Source organism: Botrytis cinerea, chromosome 5 (assembly GCF_000143535.2).
Source record: "Botrytis cinerea B05.10 chromosome 5, complete sequence".
Classification (NCBI taxonomy): Eukaryota; Fungi; Ascomycota; class Leotiomycetes; order Helotiales; family Sclerotiniaceae; genus Botrytis; species Botrytis cinerea.
The window spans coordinates 15,315-32,956 of NC_037314.1; the positions used below are offsets into that span (position 1 = coordinate 15,315).

The following is a 17,642-nucleotide window of genomic DNA, read 5'->3' on the forward strand; positions in this document are numbered from 1 at the left end:
CCGTCCCTTCTACAAAATCCAGTGGGATCTATTCGACTTTCCACGAAGCTACACAGGATCATCCTGGCTTCTGATAATCAAAGAAATGTATAGTGGTAAGATATTTTCATTCCCACTATATCAGAAGACCCATCTTGAAGTGTTCAATACGATCCAGAGCTTTCTTGCTTGGGTGCTACGTAAGTACAACTTACCAGTCGTATGCATCAAGCAAGACAATGACACTTCAGTCATCGGGATCATGGGTAACACTATATTCGAAAACTGGATAAAGCAAGAAGGAATAGAACTGGAACTATCACCACCAAACACACACGAGTCAAATGGCGGATCAGAACGAGCGGGACAAGAGATAATCACAAAGCAAATCAAAATGCGTATCTCTGCAGGACTTCCTGATCGACTATGGGTAGAAGCAGCGCAAGCAGCAACATACCTATACAACATCAGCCCTCGCAAGGCATGTTCGTTCAAATCCCCTAATGAAGTGCTGGAGTCATGGTTCCAGAACTATTATCGATCAGTTGTAACTTCGCAAACTTTTCGCGAAGTTATATCCAGCCCGGAAATCGATCACTTAACTAGCGATCTACGACCAAGCTGGAGCAACATATATCGATACGGGTGCAGAGCTTACCCATTGGATAAAGAAAGGGAATTAGGAATTAATAAGAAAATGTATAAAACTAACCCAAGAGCACACATTGGCTATCTAGTTGGGTATGTACCAGGATCTTCGATCTTTCGCATATGGATACCAAAGCTCAAACGGGTCATCGTCACTCGCAATGTCACATTCGACGAGAAAAGGACATACAAAACAGACTCTAGTGATCACACCATTGACATCTTCACCGAGCAAGAACTTCAAGAATACGCACAACAGCTCGATATTCAAGAACGCTTGGATGCAGAAGGAACGATCATTAGAGACGAGTACGATGTGATTACTTCACAAAGTGGAATGCCAGCAGCGTTGAGCACTCCCACCATGCGCACTTCAGATACACCCACACACGAGCAGGACTCGGGGGTGAATCTGGGGGGTGGAGACGAGCTCGTGAATCGTCATAGCAGGCTCACACCACAGGATCTACAGTCAGAAGAGGCCCTTGATGTAGAAAACCTATCACACAACGAACGTTTTGATCATGATCACACAAAGGAGGCTGCACGTTCTACTCCCATCACACAACCAACAATCATTCAAGAACAGATCGACAGTATGGACTATGAGACAACTGGTCACGCAACAGACGTAGTTCGCGGAGAATATGTCAGCGACACAGAAAATCACCCTACTAATGACTCAGATTCTTACTCAGTTGAAGAAGTGACTTCACCGCCAAGGCTACCAAACTTAACACGAACAATCGATCAATTTAAGGAAGATCAACTCTCATTGCTCCCTGATCAACCACTCAAGAGACAAAGAGTAATGAAGATCGAAATACCAAAGCCAACTCTGGATCCTTCAGAATATCAAATATTCGACTTCAATCAAGATAATCCTCAAACAGACTATTCTCCAACTCACCAACACCACACACGTCGACGTCTGCGTTTACAAGAGCAAGCTCCAAAACCATCGAACAAAACATTCATTGGAACATTAATCGCGAGTATGTCGAATGGAGGTAGTTCAAGAATAAAAGATTTTCATGAAACATTCTGGCCTAGCCACCCAATTACGGAAGGAGATGACTCTTTCGTAACAATGCACAGCGTGGTCGCAGCCGCTATACGCACTAAACCCAATCCACCGACTCTCCTGAATAAGGATCAGTTAGAGGCATTGCCAAAGGTTCATCTCTCAGGTCTACCTAAACCACCCAAACGCTACCAGCACCTTAAAGACCACTTTCTAGGCCCCTGGTTCAAGCATGAGTGTGAAATTGAAATCAACAACCTGAAAGACCGCAAAACCTGGCACAAGATAAACGCAGAGGACGCACCAATCGCTCCTATTCCACTGCAATGGGTATTCACCTACAAATGCGACGAGCAAGGTTTTCTCACTAGATGTAGAGCAAGATTAGTAGTTCGAGGAGATCTACAAGCAAAAGACACGATCGAATCGACCTACGCTGCTACACTAGCCGGAAGATCATTCAGGATCGTGATGGCTCTCATAGCAAAATACGATCTGGAAACGAAGCAATTTGATGTAGTGAATGCTTTCGTCAACGCTCACAGGGATCCATCAGGGACACCAGTGGTCTGCTACTTACCTGATGGATTCAAGGAACCTAACAAATGTGTCGTCCTTGATCGCGCATTATATGGGCTCCGAGATTCCCCAGCTATCTGGTTCAAGGACTTTAGCAAGACACTCAAAGATATAGGACTTAATCAAGGCAAGGAGGAACCCTGCTTGTTCACCAACCCGGATCAGACCGTATTAGTCTTATTCTTTGTCGATGACATTCAAATCATATATCACAAGAAGGATTCGACATCAGCCGATCAAATCATCTCTGGGATCAAAGCTGCCTATGAACTCAGAGAATTAGGCGATACTGAATGGTTCCTGGGTATCCGCATACTACGCGATCGGGAAATGGGGAAGTTATGGCTTGCTCACGATACCTATATCGAAAAGATAGCGAAGAAATTCGAGCTCGATAAAGGAAATGCATGTACACCGCTACCACTCATCGAATTTGTCAAATTCGACGGTAAAGCTACCACTACTTACGTACGGACCTATCAAGAAAAGGTAGGATCAGTGCTGTACACAGCAATCACTGTGAGACCAGACGCCGCATTCGCAGCATCACAACTCAGCCATTACCTCACAAACCCATCTCCGGATCATATGAAAGCAGTTGATCACTGCATTCAATACCTTTGGAATACAAGGTATCATGCTATAGAATATAGCAACGATCAAATCCCTCAACTCCTGTCATTTTCAGACGCATCATTTGCCGATGATCAAGACTCTCGCCGATCATCACAAGGATATATCATTTCTCTGTTCGGAGGACCAGTAGTGTGGAAAGCATCACGACAAGACACCGTAACAACATCAACCACTGAAGCAGAATTGCTAGGAGTCGAACGCACATCAAAAGAAACACTAGCAACTCTCAGATTCCTCAAAGAAATCAATCTTGTTGTTAAGCAACCAGTCACTATATTCTGCGATAATCAACAATCAATTAGATTAGTGGTAGGAGAAAACGAAAGAATCACTACAAAACTAAGACATGTTGATATCCAGAATATGTGGTTAAGACAAGAATATGCAAAAGGGAACTTCTATCTCACATATCTTCCAACAGCTGAAATGGCGGCAGATGGTTTAACCAAGAACCTATCACGACAAAAGTTCGGCCACTTCATAGCACTTCTAAATCTCCAAGACGTGAGCATGAGGATCAAGGAAAGCAGATAAATCGCGACAGACATAACTTCGCAAAAAGTTTGCAAAGTTATATTCACACCATATTGAAGAATGATCATAATGATCAAGCAAATTAAACGGGATTTATATGACATATTTTCCTTCAAGAGCTCGCTTCTTTGTAGCGTACTCAATCTCAAGTGCCAACATATCCAACTGCTTCTTTTTCTCGATCAGATCGTCACTAGAATCAACAATATCATCCTTACCAACTGAATGATACTCCTCATCTAGATCACTATCATCATCCATAGAAAATGTCACCTGCTTCCCTTTTCCTTTGGCACCTGCAGGACCTGGATCAGGCTGAACAGACTTGGATCTAGTCCTAGAACTAGGACTAGCCGACGAAACCACCTTGCCACTCTTCGCACGCTTCGCAACAGGAGACTGAGGGGTCGGAGTAGATTTCCGCTTCCTAGTCGGAGAGGGAGGTAATGACTTCTTCTTAGCAGAAGGAGACAATACGGACCGGACAGGAGAAACACTCTGTGTTGATGATGAGAGAGAGTCAAGATCGATAAACTCCTTATCCTCTTTTTCCATCGCCAACATAACTGACATCGCAACACGAGCCGATTTCTTATTAGGAATTGTTTTCTAAAAAGATGCATTAGCTCTCAAAACTCAGTAAGTAATCAATAAAATCTCTGTCACTTACTTTCCCAGGGATCGACACATGTTCGGGGTCCCAAAGCTCTACCAATCGAACAGCCAATGATCGCAAAAAGACAGGGAGAGCTGAACACTCGTGAGTATTACACTTCCAACACCGAGCTGAGCCACCACTTTTTCTCCTGAAACACTTCCCGTGATCCTCGTGGCGACCAGACAAAAGAGATCGAACACACTCAGTACAAGGCACCTCATTCTGGACACCCTTGTTCACTGGATCACGAGAAACAGTCTTCGAACGACCTTTTCTCCTCGATGCAACCTTGGGAACAACTTTCATCCTTTTCGACTTAGGACGAGGGGAAGGAAAATGGGAGGAGGAAGAAGACGAAGAATCATCCGACGAAGGAGATGAACTGTTTCCATCAGGAGGAAACTCCCTCATATCCCTCGAATCAGGCGAACAAAAAGGATCCTCACGATCCGCAGCAGTGATTACAGTCTGATTGTTCTCTTCGTTATGAAGGGGCATCACGCTTCGAGCATCTCTCACTCTCTCCAACCGAGCACTAGACTCCGCAAACAACCCAAAGCTAGGAGCAAGTTTGGCCGACTTTCTACTCTCAGAACGAGGAGAATGCGCTCGACGAGCAACAGGAACTACACGAGAATCACAAGGACCACTCGAAGGGCCTGCAACCGTACCACTCCGTGTAGGAGTCTTGGGCAAAGGATTAACAGGAGTGAAACAACGAGAAGAATCAACCCCGCGGAAAGATTTAATATGATCAACTGTCGTCGTCAGATACAATTGAGAGAGACTACTCAAAGCAGACGAATACTCACGCAGAGGAGGAAGAATGATTCGCTCAGAATCAGAATCTCTAATTGGGGAAGGCATAAGGAAAAAACTGATTGAAGCTACTCAAAATCAGGACTAATCAAGTGGAAACCAACCCATTCTTATCACCTCATTCACCAATTACCAGAGTGAAAAACTTTTCATCCTTGAAGTGGGTCATTTAGGCCTACCACCGCCACAAACACCGTGCGCGATAATCTCTCGAATCGACACCCATGATTAACGCGTTTGATCACTCTCAAAATCGACGGGATCAATCCTACCAGCAAGTCTCCGAGACATCAGATCACTCAACTGAGGATCTACATACAAACGCGCACGTATCCGTGTGTGCCACAGCTCATTCAGCAAAATTTTCTTTACGACATTATATCATTTTCTCCTCTTTGTTTGTGTACTCGCAGGACAGGCAGGGGAAATCAATTCGATTACCCACCTAGACCCGTTTACCACCAATCGCAGCTCAGCTGTCGCCAAGAGGATTTTCGTTTGTTTATCTATAAAAATGCAGATCAACCGGATTTGGCTGATCTGGGGGGTGTGTCACGGAAAAAACCTATATCCCGCGTAATACCACGTGGATCTCACGTGACTGTAACTTCGCACACTTCTTGCAAAGTTATATTGATCACTACGATCTCCCTTGTAGACGTATACACTCTTATCAAATTAATCACTAAGAGCTCCGCTCATAGTGATCATATCCACAATCTACAAGGAGATCACAACTACCAATTCAGGTGATCCCATCGCCTATTCTAGGTATATATATGAGGCTTGATCCTTCTGATCAATCCTCAAGTCAATCTAGCATATTACTACTTATTATTATTATTCCCTACCACAGTGATACCAAGTGACGTAGCTATTCCCGTGATAGATTTATTATCTATATAGGATTTTAATGAATTTATTCTTTTTTCGTTTTTATTTAAAACCATTATTTTCAATTATCTATCCCATTTAATAATTCCTTTCATTTTTAAATAATCAATTTCGAATTGTTTATTTTTTTAATTTATATCTTTTCCCTTTCAATTCGATTTAGGATTATCGTTTTATTATAGTAATAAAAATGAAATTAATAACTCTTTAAAATCTACCTATGATCCTTTAAATCTAATATTTCTAATAATTATTTTTAAACAATTTTCCTGTTTTTCAAAATATATATTATAATATGATTTACAAATAATTTAGAATTCACCTAGGATTTATTTAGATAATATTGTAATTGAATTTTAATTGTTTTAAAATTTTGAATAGGAAATTTCTTTTCTCTTTTTTGAATATTATTATTTTTATTCAATTTGAAAGAATAATCAATAACTTTATAAAGAATTGGAAACTAAAAGAAAGATAATGTATAGTAATTATAATTATTGATAAGGATCTAAAGGGAAGTTGGAAGCGAAGCTTCCAATTTATACGAACAGAACTAGCTAATGTGGCTAGTATAGCCGGTCACGTGCCTTGGAAGGCACGTGCGCCCTCACAATAGGAGTTAGGAATAATAACTAGGGTGTTAGGGATTATTAATCCCTGCAATTTCGAAAGTACCCTACATATATTTATTTAATGAAATCTCACTATAGTTTTGAATTTACTTTATTAAATACAATCTAATAATATAATAAAAATTTTCAATTTATTTTTAGGGATTTTTATTAAAAAGTTATAAGAGTTTTAATTGGAATTTTTAATTTGTATATGATTTACATACAAATTGAAAAATCGATATTTTGAAGCTTCAGCTCTCCATTCAGAAAAATCCTAAAATTCTGGAAATTGGTCATTGAATCTAAAACTATTCAAATTATACTTGTATAAAATCTTATTAAATTATATTGTGTTTTGATAGAGATATTAATAGGCCAAACAAGTGATTTTTGATATAAAAGGGTGGCCCAAAACAGGGGTGGCCAGAAAGTAGGGTGGTTGACTTAAGTGCAAAAAGAAAAGATTTACTCTCAAAGTGACGTATTGCCTTAACTCCATTCATTTAAATGCCAAGTGCATTAAATCCGAGTTCCCGAATTTAACTCCATCGGAATTTTCACGAGCCGGCGTGCCGGCCTGGAATATTTTGAGTATTAGTGTGAAAACATGTACTAAAACACTTATCAATATCTAATGATATGAGATAAATTGGCCTATGATGGAATCACATGAAAAAATGTGGATATAATTATTCAATTTGATTGATTGTAATTTCTTTATATTATAGAAAACGGGTCTATAGGATTTAATCTAGATCGATCTTATTTACATGTATAAAACCCATCAAAATTTCCTTATAGACTATATAAACCCAAGATATTCGTTAAAACAAAACCTGTGAAAAGCAAGTAAATCCAATTCAATCACTACCTTCTCGAAATTAGAAGGCCTCCGCAAAAGCCAAGCATACCACCTTCCTACTACTTGTTAATACCATTTTTACGAACACGAAGTCAAGATGCCATCTATACTTCCCACCCGCAAGCTCGGAAAGAATGGACCCCAAGTTCCGGCTCTTGGATTTGGCCTGATGGGTTTGTCGATTGCTTACGGGAAAGTTGAATCAGACGAGGCACGCTTCAAAATTCTTGATCGTGCCTTCGAACTAGGCGAAACTTTCTGGGATTCCTCAGATCTCTACGGAGATAACGAAGAGCTTGTGGGAAAATGGTTAGCAAATAATCCAGATAAGCGCAAGGACATCTTTTTGGCCACGAAGTTTGCTTTTGTGCACGCGGGGGATAAGCCAGGACCAATGATCGATTCGAGCCCCGAATATTTGAAAGATGCCTGTGAAAAGAGTCTGAAACGACTTGGCGTGGATACGATTGATCTGTATTACTGCCACCGAGTGGACGGGAAGACACCAATTGAGCTTACCGTTCAGGCCATGGCCGAGCTCAAGAAGTCAGCCCCATTTCAATCACTTGGTGAAATTTGCACTAACATTGTACAGAGAGGGAAAAGTTAATTATCTCGGGCTTAGCGAGATTTCTTCGGAGACACTTCGTCGAGCCAACAAGGTCGCCCACATTGATGCTGTACAAATTGAATACTCTCCTTTCAGCACCGACATTGAACACCCCGAAATAGATCTGTTGAAGACTTGTCGTGAACTCGGAGTGGCAATCGTTGCGTATTCTCCTCTTGGCCGGTTAGTTGATCTATTCGCCTGAAACTTATCACTCTAATGATTTCTTAGCGGAATGCTCACCGGTGCCTATAAGTCACCAGCCGATTTCGAAGAGGGTGACTACCGTACTTACGCTCCTCGCTTTTTACCTGAAAATTTCAATAAGAACCTTAGACTTGTCGACGGCATGGAAGCTCTTGCTAATAAAAAGAATGTGACTCCTGGTCAGCTAACTCTAGCGTGGTTACTAGCTCAGGGAGATGATATCTTCCCTATTCCAGGCACTAAGAAGATCAAGTACTTGGAAGAGAATTTGGGGGCTTTGAAGTTGGAGCTAAGTGTGGAAGAGGAAGCTGAGATCAGAAAGCTGGTCGATGCTGCTGAGGTTCACGGTGGTCGATATCCTGATGCTATGAAAGAACTATCTTTTTCGGATACACCTGCGTTGAATGCATAGGCTATGTCTGGCAATTAAGTTTGCCGTTCTATCTGTTTGTCACAATCATTCTATAGAAATTTCACATAGCCATATTTTTGTATCTTAAAAAGTATTCACTACTCACTAGAATTGAGGAAGCTTTAGTGTTAAGTATTTGGAATGATTGGGAAGTGCTTTAGACGAGTTTTTCTTCATAAAATAATGATAGGGATTGATCAACGGTGCGCAGTTCATCCATGCCTCATATCAACAGGTAGGCACATGCGATTTCTCAATGATGTGTGTATCAAGATCAGAATGAGTATCTCATTTCTTTAAAATGTCTTCAAACCCATATTCGGTATGCGAATCCCCCAACCAGATCTGCGTGGCTTCAACCCCCCATAGCATCATCATAACCAACACACCAAACTCTTCCAAGTCTGCCGGTTTTACATTCGCTATCATCTCATCCCAATGCGCAACCCATATTTCGAGTCTCGCTGTTGTTTCTTGGGCTCTAATCCAATCATGAGCGGATTGCGCACCCCAGAGTGCTGCCTGGGCGGTGAAGCATTGAGGTGATTTCGTTGGGGTGTAATAACCAAGTTTCAGGAAATTGTAAACTCCGTTCAGCATGAATGTAACTAGGACGGTCCTTCGTATGCTCTCATTCACAAGCCAGGAATTCCAGTTTGAATCAATACCCGTGGTCACGATACTCATCTCTGTCGAATTGGGATCAAAAACCATATTCTGGTGGTCATGACAGATCATGTTGTTGAGTTGCGCTGCCCACGAGGTTGCGTTTGGTTCATCGAATTCCGCATGTGCTCTTAAACGAATATCACCATCAAATAACCGGATCATCTGGTAAAGTAAAAGAGCTTGCAGAGCTGCGAGAAGTTCTGTTTTGGTGACGAATGATATGTTAGCATTGATACTGGAAATCAATTGCTGGCATTTAAGCTCCAAATTTCCAAACACAAATGCTTCATTCATCGCACCTCTCATGTGATACAATGCACAAGCGCTCATTGCGTCATACAAAGCTACAGAAGGGTTTTGCTGGAACTGCATCCTGTGGATAAAGATAGTATGACCATGCTGTGCGAATGCTCTCGGAATCATAGCAAGTCGTTTTGCCATGAAGTTCACTCGGGGCAGGAGTCCCGGATCTGAGCTGGCTTGGGTGATGGCTAAGTCGGGATTGCTCAAGATCTGTTGAGAAGTAGAGGTTTCTATGTTAGAAAAGTCGAAGTTGTTACCGTCAAAGAGACTGGTGAGGTGGAAATTGCCTGTAAACTGTAAGGGCGCCCCATCCCAGAATGGTGTAATCGCTGACGAAGGTTCCACATGATACTGCTCCACTTGCCAATTGCTTGATGCTTGTCCAAAAAACTGCTGTTGGCTAGAGACTAGCGGCTGCATAGCAGTATTGTTCTGCTGCCGATTACAGTCTTGGCCGATATAGTGACATTCCGAGCCCCTTTTGATACAACGCTGGCAGCGAGGCCAGCCTCGATCACATTTCCGCTTCATCCGGACGCAAGCAACACATGACTTGTGACGTAATCTGTTCGACATTGCATTTCATCCTGCCTCGATTGAGAGGTCAATGAGCTCTGGTTGTTGGTTTCCCGAATTTTCGTCGGATCTCATGAGGGGTTAAAGAATGGGGTTGCGGAATCATATTATAGTTTGAAACTCCGCTAGCGTCTCCCGCATGTCGCATAATTCAACTGGGATCTTTTGGGGTATATCATACAGGGATTCAAAAGTGTAACGTTAGGGCCATGCAGTCAGCACTTACTTTTTATCAGCGTGTAGTCAATACATACTAAAATCTTGTATGACCTGGCATTCTCTCACAAGTCAGCTACCCCTTTGTATTCCTAAATCTAATCCTATTTTATTGTATCCTATCATTTCCCTTTTTTATTTATTTACTTATTTAACACATATTTTAAAACGACTTTCATAACTAAAAGTTGATCGGGGGAGAGAAGTAGGTGTGGTCTGTGCATCTAGTCTGTGCCCCAAAATTAGGACCATCAAAATAAAATAGAATGAAAAATAAGTACAGTGGCTATAGATGATAGTTAAAATGAAATCGAAATAGACATAATTATTCATATAACTTTGGGCTTTTAAATGATGTTATTTTCTCTGTAGAAAATGATATAACAAATTTTTGTATTGATTGATTCCAGTATCATGGTATCGTTCAAATGGAAGAAAGTAGGTTTCCTATCCCCTAGACTGCCAACTAGCGGATAGCGGTGAGCTTTTTTGAGATGACCCAAAAGAAGGGTTGCCAGGAAGTGGTCGTGATAGAGTACATTGTAGTTGACGTGATAAGCGTCGTTTTAAATTATAGTTCAAAGATGAGGATGAAAATCCGCGACTCCACAAATGTCATGATATCGAATCTAGTCAAAGTTCAAAAAGTCTAAGGTGAATACAAATTGCTTACAGAGGGGAGTAAGTATAAAGACATTCGTTGACTGCTCCAACTTCTACGAAAACAACATCCATTCATCGAACTTTCAATCTTCAGGAAATATCTCCAAATTTCAGACCTCTACTTTCTCGAAAGCAAGCAATACACTATGTCTACTCCAAATCAAACTCTTGGCGAGTGGACAGCGGATCTCAACGACATCCTTTACATGCAACCAAATAACGAAGTTGCTCGCAAAGCGTTTTATGAGCTAGTTGATCCCAGTCTCTTCATGAAGTACGTAACTCGGATCTTACAAGTTATTTGGAGCCTAGCTAATAGAGTTGTATTACCAGAATCAATCACACTGTCTGCTCGTATAGTCAGTTTGTATCAATCTTTGAACAAGCACGAGAGACCACAACAATGTTCAAAGACACATGGGATGTGCTTCACGAATGGCAAGACCCAGAGAAGAAGGATGGCGTTGTGGCGATATCCACAAAATGGAGAATCAAGGATAATGCAACAGGCGTGGAGACGAAGAAGCATAATTTGGCGATCTGGGAGGTCAAGATAATTGATGGAAAGAGAAAGCTCACAGCTATGACCGAAGTGGATTGATTCTTAGTGGCATTACATGAGCTGAGATGCAATAGCTAGCTATCTCGAACGCAATCTCTTTGAGTCTTCGTCTTGAAAATTAAGTACTTGTTACTTTTTAGAGCTGGCTCTTTAGTGCGCTGCCCTCGTGATTTTTTTCTCATATTTATGTGACCGGAAAGTGCCTATATAACACTTCTTTTCAAATTGGTATCATTTAGTTCAATGTCTGACCTTGGGTGACAGATGTCTTCTCCAATATGATAGTGCATGTTTTGATTAAAACGTTCGTCTTTCAAATTGCAATTAACATTCACCTTACACATTCAAACCCCAATGATTTCTAGTTCGTCGTCAGTAGAAGCAAAATAGCAACTTAAAGTCCAGTTTAGCAAAGTATTCAGATCTTTATTGAGTTTTGTTGATAGTGTCACATGTAATACTTCATATGAGTTCGTAAATGGCTTGTGCGGAGGCGATCTGCAATGTCCATTACTCTTCAATGAGCTGTCCACTGATTATTTCTGACACATCAGGAAGCCGGCGGTTCTTGTAGTTTCCCTTGACCTTTTCCCGCAGAGAGCTCAGAGAAGGGAATCCGGCATGTCATCATAAAATAAATCGTAGTACCTAGCGCAAAAACATCATCATTTGCTGTGGGTGAGTCTCGCCAATGTTTATCAGGTATTGCGAATAGTGTTATGTCATAGGCTTATGACTTAGAGCCTGCAAGAAAGGAGTCCCCAAATCCTGCAATCTTAAGACCGGTTTTTGCATCAAGCAGGAAGCCCTTGGGATTAGCATCACTGTGAATGACCTCCGAAGCGGGGAGCAGCTGGAGACCTTCAGCTACCTCTTTGATCCAGTAGAATCGCTGCATATCCGTGACCCTATTGTTGTTAATGAATAGAAATGTTTGTAAGTTGTCTCCTGGCTTTATTACATGTTTGGGGAACATTTCTGGGGATCCTAATCAGTGATTCTGATAAGGTCTCTACGAGTCTCCACTTCAAACTGACCAGGTCAGGGTGATTTTATCACATCGCCACAGGGTAATATCTCCAAGATCTTAAAAGCGCCATTATCAGTAAAGAGGCTATTGTCACTGCATAAACCGAATGAACGAGATGCCCACATAGTTCATGAGGGAAGTATACTACGACTGCAGAGCTATATAGAAAAGCTTACCAATGTCGGGCAACAGTAATTTGCCGAATATACTATCCTTAAAGATCAAAATCAGCTTTACTATTCTAGTCGCTGTAACTATTCAAATTTTAATTATGTATTAAGCAGCTAGGGAAAATAGATAAGTCTTCTGATATTTTTGTTTATCTAAGATTTTACATTAATTTTTGATAATATCAGGAATATCGAATTTAGATCATTCTTATTACTACAATCAAAACTTATTTAACTCTTTATATTACTTGATCTTAAGTTTCCCAAAAAAGAAATTGATATTTCATCTAATTTTAGGTCGTAGTATATATTTTTACCCTCTGTCAATTGATATCACAACTATTTAATAGTATACACCAAAAGTTTTCTTAGAATAATAGTTAGACAGTTGTCACTTATTCATGAACATAATGTTGAGTCCTGTGAACAACAGCTTATTCTTCCAGTGTGCGTCCGTAACCTCTCAATTGATCTCGATAAATAGTGTGTGCATGAAGCCTCAGATCCCCGTATTCATCATTGGTTTGTGGTGCGCTGCCTAGTGTTAGCTTCCTGCATCAAACCACGAAGTGATAATTTGAGAAATTTCCATGAATATATTCCTATATACTTGAAATCAGGGAATGTGATGAGATTAAAATTTTACTTACTATTCCACCCAAAGATTTGGGCCTTTGATGCGGAAATAGGACTTGCCGTTCTGGTTATCCTCTTTTGTGGTGGGACCGCTCCATGCAAAGTAAGTTTCGTTCAGACCAGCTTTAATCTCAGCCAAGCGGGGCGCATAGTGGACTGAGTTGAGAAGGCCAGCCCATTCAGATACGAGGTCGACAACCAGTGCTTGCTGAGCTTTGGTGAAAAGTCCCACGTTGACACCTTCTGTGATGTACTCTTCGCCATCGTGACCAGGTCCAAGAGTGAGGGTGCTCACATCGTGAGTTATGTTAGCTTTTGCAAAAAGGCTATCGTCGAGAGACCCGACTAGAGAAAATGCGATGTCATTCTCTGCGGCCAGCACGCGGTTCGTGACGTTGTTGATGGCTGGCAAGCAGCCGGTCAACAGTGGAGCAATGACAGCCTTACTACCGTACATGGCCATGTTTATCCCAAGATGATGCCCGCCGAACTGAATCATCCAAAGAGACGTCAAACTAGGCTCCCCGAAAAAGCCTAGCGTGTAACTTCCCAACCCAGCTTCATAGTCCACACCACGGTCCTCCTCGACTTGGTCGGCGTTCATGATCTCCTGAACCTTGTTGTAACCATCTTCACTAAACATGACGCGTAGCAGGTTTAAGACCGCTTCTTCTTGCGTGTCCGTGAAGTTGTCCCGGGCCAAACCAATGCGATCCACGATGCCGACGGGGTAGTTGGTCCACACCGACTGACCGAACTGCTCACCGGCAATAGAGCCGGTGGTGGAGGATCCGAAGTAAATGGGAGTTGCGTTCCCTGCTGCTTCGTAAGGGTACACCAATGATGCATTCTGCTCCGCGGTGAGAAGGCCTAGGAGAGTGTTGGCAGCGTCGAAAATGGCCATTGACTGAATAGTACCATCGTCGACTTGCTTAACTGTGTGCGACTTCGAGGGAAGTGATTGTACTAGGGTGCACAAAGCAAAGAGAGAAAGTCTGAGAAGCATTTTCAGAGTCTTTTGTTGATTTGACGGATTCAAAAAAGTAGATAAGAATGAACAGTGAAGACAAGTAGAAGATGCAAGCGGAAATAAAGACTCACTTGTAGTTCGCTGTCCTGAAATTAACATCAATGGAACATAAATCAACTTCCTTATATAATGATGATATTGTTGCGCCTGGAGTTCTCTCATGGAAGGTAAAAACTGTTCATAGACAGCCAAGAAAAATTCCTACCAGTATTACGCAGTCATTGACGTGTGCGGGCAAGGCTTTGCAAATTGCAAGAGTTAAAAGAGGGCTCAGTTTACTTGGCGTCGACATATCCAGGTTGAGGGGGAGTAGTGTTGGGCAGATTATATAATTTGATGAATGATAAATAATTTTTACACAATCACGCTTTTTGAGTGTTACCTAATATTATGTTAAGATTATGTATATGTTTTTGTAGCTAGTTAAATCATTAGAATAAATAAAAGTGAGATAAATCCAAAGGTATTCTCGATTCGGTGATTAAAAAAGTTATTAAACACCGAAACTATTTTGGAATCCCATTTATGTTTATTGTATGATTTAAATCATATGACGAAAACATGTGAGCTTCGAGAAAGATTCCTACCCCCAAATAACCCCTTTTCAGAACGGCTAATTAAAAAATCGGTATATATTTCGCTTAACTAATATTACGTATAATTTGGTGACGAATATGCCTAAATAATTTGATACGTCTTGCTCAACTCTAACTTATAGAGGGAGCAATAAGTCTCGATATACATACAGCGTAGTAACAATGCATGATTGGTGAAGCCCCAAGCCCCAATATGAAAAATATTAATTTAACCCATCTAGGAAAAACCCCCTCAAGACTCGTATCAATTTTATGTGGGGATGTGGAATTAAGCTTTTTCTTAATGTATTCCATACAGTAAAGGCATACGTATACGTACCAAGGCCTGCACATAACCATAAACTACCCTGTTCTCCTTCTCCTCTATACCCTTCCTCGAGGTTTTCCTTCGGTCCCGAGCCTACACCATATTTGAGCGGTGCCGGGTACGTAAGAGGCCTATATACCTGCGAAGATCATCAAACGTGGCAATCGCACGAAGCAGGAATCTTCCCGTCTTGGAAATACACATACGTGATTATTCTGTTCGGAGATAGCCTCTTGGGTTACGTGGAATTAGCAAGAGCTTTGATCTCGAGGTGGATTAGATAGAATTTCTAGTAGGTTATCATTGGTTCTTTTGCATGTTTTCTCTTTGCGTATCATTTGTTTTTTATTTTTTTCAGATTTTCTTTTCGTGTAAAGGTGTACAAACGAAAGAAATATTTGGTGATAATGAAATGTGATATGAATGTCTATCGGCGTATATTGAGTACTCTTTAAGATCTTTCTATTGTATATCTATCGTTTTAGGGTTTAGACTATATGGCCTGTCGGGTTCAGTTTTGTAGTCACTCAATTTTTCTCATTATGAAAACTTTTAAACAATACATTTTGAGCTAATTGATTCAATAAAACGCATCTTTGTTTTAATCTTTAGTAATCATAGCTTCTCTAAGATTTCCAGTGTTGTACTCTAGTAGAAATTCAATATATAAAGTATTATTAGAAATACACTGAATGCCAGAAATTCGATCTGGGATAGACATTCCAAAAGGCATTTACAAATTTCCAATCCATCTTAAAATAAAAATGAACATTTCAGATCAAATTTCCATATTGAATTATATTTTATATCTTCAGTAACATATAGATAGATCAATATCACTTAAATATCGTCGAAAAAGTTAACATACCACTATACAAATCAGTATCCAGAACACAAGCAGCACTATTAATGTGAGAGTAAAAACACGTGACTTCAAGGTCACGTGTTACCAACGTTTAGTATCTATAGCTTCTCTTCTGTAGACCTAAAAATATCATCGAATTTCCTACCTTCCAAAGTTGTCTCCTGAAGAATTGAGTGCCCAGCTCTTACCGCCTCCCTCACCTCGCTGTCGCGATGTATCGATTCACCCCATTTTACTATGTGTAGCCACTTGCTTTATGCTTGATATATGCAAAGGCCTTTCTTGTGTGACCATTACCACCTTCTACTCTTTTACATTAAGAACACTAATAAAGCTTTCCGACAACGCGAACAAAACCAGTTGTTCACATGTAAGGACGCCTTTAAAGCTACCAATACTGCTGCCCTAGTGTCAAAAAACTGTTAAAGCGGGAAACGTGATTACAAGCAACAAAAAACATATGCAATTTCTCGTCGTATGAAATATCACAAATATAATCATACAGGCCAAAACCACAACTTTCGGGACGTCCCGATAATTCGAGGCACTATCAAAGCGAGTTCATTTTACTTACTAGTCATCTTATTTTCTTAGTCTAAAAATAACAGTCAAATCAATGCTTGAACTTCCAAGCCCTCTTTGTATCCTGGTGTGCCTAAACCTCCTGCATCATGATATTCAAATGGGCCAGGCTTGAGCGCTCCTCCGGTTTTGAACGCATGCACACTTCGACGATGGTCTGAAGCGGAGTTGAAACAGGCCATTCGACAAAATTTATGATTGGTTCAACCGCGTAAACTATGCTCTTAATACAGTTTCCAATGTCGTATATATCTGATCTGGAAGTTCATCTTGAATCTTCCAGGCCCCCTTGGAAGGAGAACTCCGGCACTGACCGCTTTCTCCAGCGGCTTTCGAGATCGCAGACCACCTCAGACTTCCCATTGTCTGAAAAAACAAAGTTATCGGTGCGTAAATTGCAATGGACAATACTAATCGAATGAAGATAATCCAAGGTATCAATAAGCTGTAGATCCCAGCTCTTATAAATGGTCAAGGAGGAGAAGCGAACGAGTGTGTGTGCGCTAGACGGCGGCTTTTCGAAGACAAGCTGCCCCTTGGTAGATCTGTCTAGAAGCTGGATTACATGTGGAGAAAAAAAACAACCTGGTACAGAGCCACCCTTGCATCTGATGAAATTCTCGATTTCGATTTTGTACTTGCCATTCTTGACAAGATGCTCTGCTGGATCGACACGGACGATAGGCAGCTTGGAAACGAGCTCATTCACGTCCTCGGAGTCGTCTTTTTTGAGCTTGAGATCCTTCAAGCAACGGTCTAGTAGACGTATCTCGTTCCCATAGATCTCAAAGTGACCTTGCATTGGGGGACACGTTGCGATAGAGTCGTAAGATATCACCCAAAAAAGTATCAGGAACATGGAAAATGCGCACGCACTAGTCATACCCAGTGCTTTTATCAAATCAACAAGAAATATGGGATTTATCGCCACGCTGGAGCTCTAGTTTGAGATTCAATCGAC

The 17,642-nt window shown here is 41.0% G+C and overlaps 5 protein-coding genes across 7 annotated transcripts; 2 read left to right on the forward strand and 3 right to left on the reverse strand.

The window, feature by feature from the left end:
- Positions 1-3,150: 3,150 nt before the first annotated feature.
- On the reverse strand, positions 3,151-5,698 carry BCIN_05g00008 (hypothetical protein). Of its 3 annotated transcripts, none has more exons than XM_024692764.1 (3): positions 4,871-5,698; positions 4,172-4,816; positions 3,151-4,009 (listed from the first exon to the last, which is right to left on the reverse strand). In XM_024692764.1, coding segments are annotated over exons 1-3 (702 nt in total). In that variant the 5' UTR covers positions 4,926-5,698; the 3' UTR covers positions 3,151-4,007. The 3 variants fall into 3 exon arrangements, with proteins under 3 accessions (XP_024548544.1, XP_024548545.1, XP_001545937.2); XM_024692763.1 differs by having other exon boundaries at positions 4,071-4,816; XM_001545887.2 differs by having other exon boundaries at positions 4,071-4,872.
- Positions 5,699-7,056: 1,358 nt separating this feature from the next.
- Positions 7,057-8,676, forward strand: BCIN_05g00010 (hypothetical protein). The gene is made up of 3 exons (XM_024692765.1): positions 7,057-7,793; positions 7,843-8,040; positions 8,089-8,676. The coding sequence occupies exons 1-3, from the start codon at positions 7,345-7,347 to the stop codon at positions 8,474-8,476; spliced, it is 1,035 nt and encodes a 344-aa protein (XP_024548546.1). The 5' UTR covers positions 7,057-7,344; the 3' UTR covers positions 8,477-8,676.
- Positions 8,677-8,680: 4 nt separating this feature from the next.
- On the reverse strand, positions 8,681-10,585 carry BCIN_05g00020 (hypothetical protein). Its single transcript, XM_001550351.2, has one exon. It carries the CDS (start codon positions 10,022-10,024, stop codon positions 8,765-8,767), a length of 1,260 nt encoding a protein of 419 aa, XP_001550401.2. The 5' UTR covers positions 10,025-10,585; the 3' UTR covers positions 8,681-8,764.
- Positions 10,586-10,731: 146 nt separating this feature from the next.
- Positions 10,732-11,678, forward strand: BCIN_05g00030 (hypothetical protein). The gene is made up of 2 exons (XM_001550350.2): positions 10,732-11,177; positions 11,237-11,678. The coding sequence occupies exons 1-2, from the start codon at positions 11,050-11,052 to the stop codon at positions 11,502-11,504; spliced, it is 396 nt and encodes a 131-aa protein (XP_001550400.1). The 5' UTR covers positions 10,732-11,049; the 3' UTR covers positions 11,505-11,678.
- A 1,263-nt stretch (positions 11,679-12,941) lies between these two features.
- On the reverse strand, positions 12,942-14,479 carry BCIN_05g00040 (hypothetical protein). Its single transcript, XM_024692766.1, has 2 exons — positions 13,316-14,479; positions 12,942-13,199 (listed from the first exon to the last, which is right to left on the reverse strand). Exons 1-2 carry the CDS (start codon positions 14,305-14,307, stop codon positions 13,100-13,102), a joined length of 1,092 nt encoding a protein of 363 aa, XP_024548547.1. The 5' UTR covers positions 14,308-14,479; the 3' UTR covers positions 12,942-13,099.
- Positions 14,480-17,642: the final 3,163 nt, after the last annotated feature.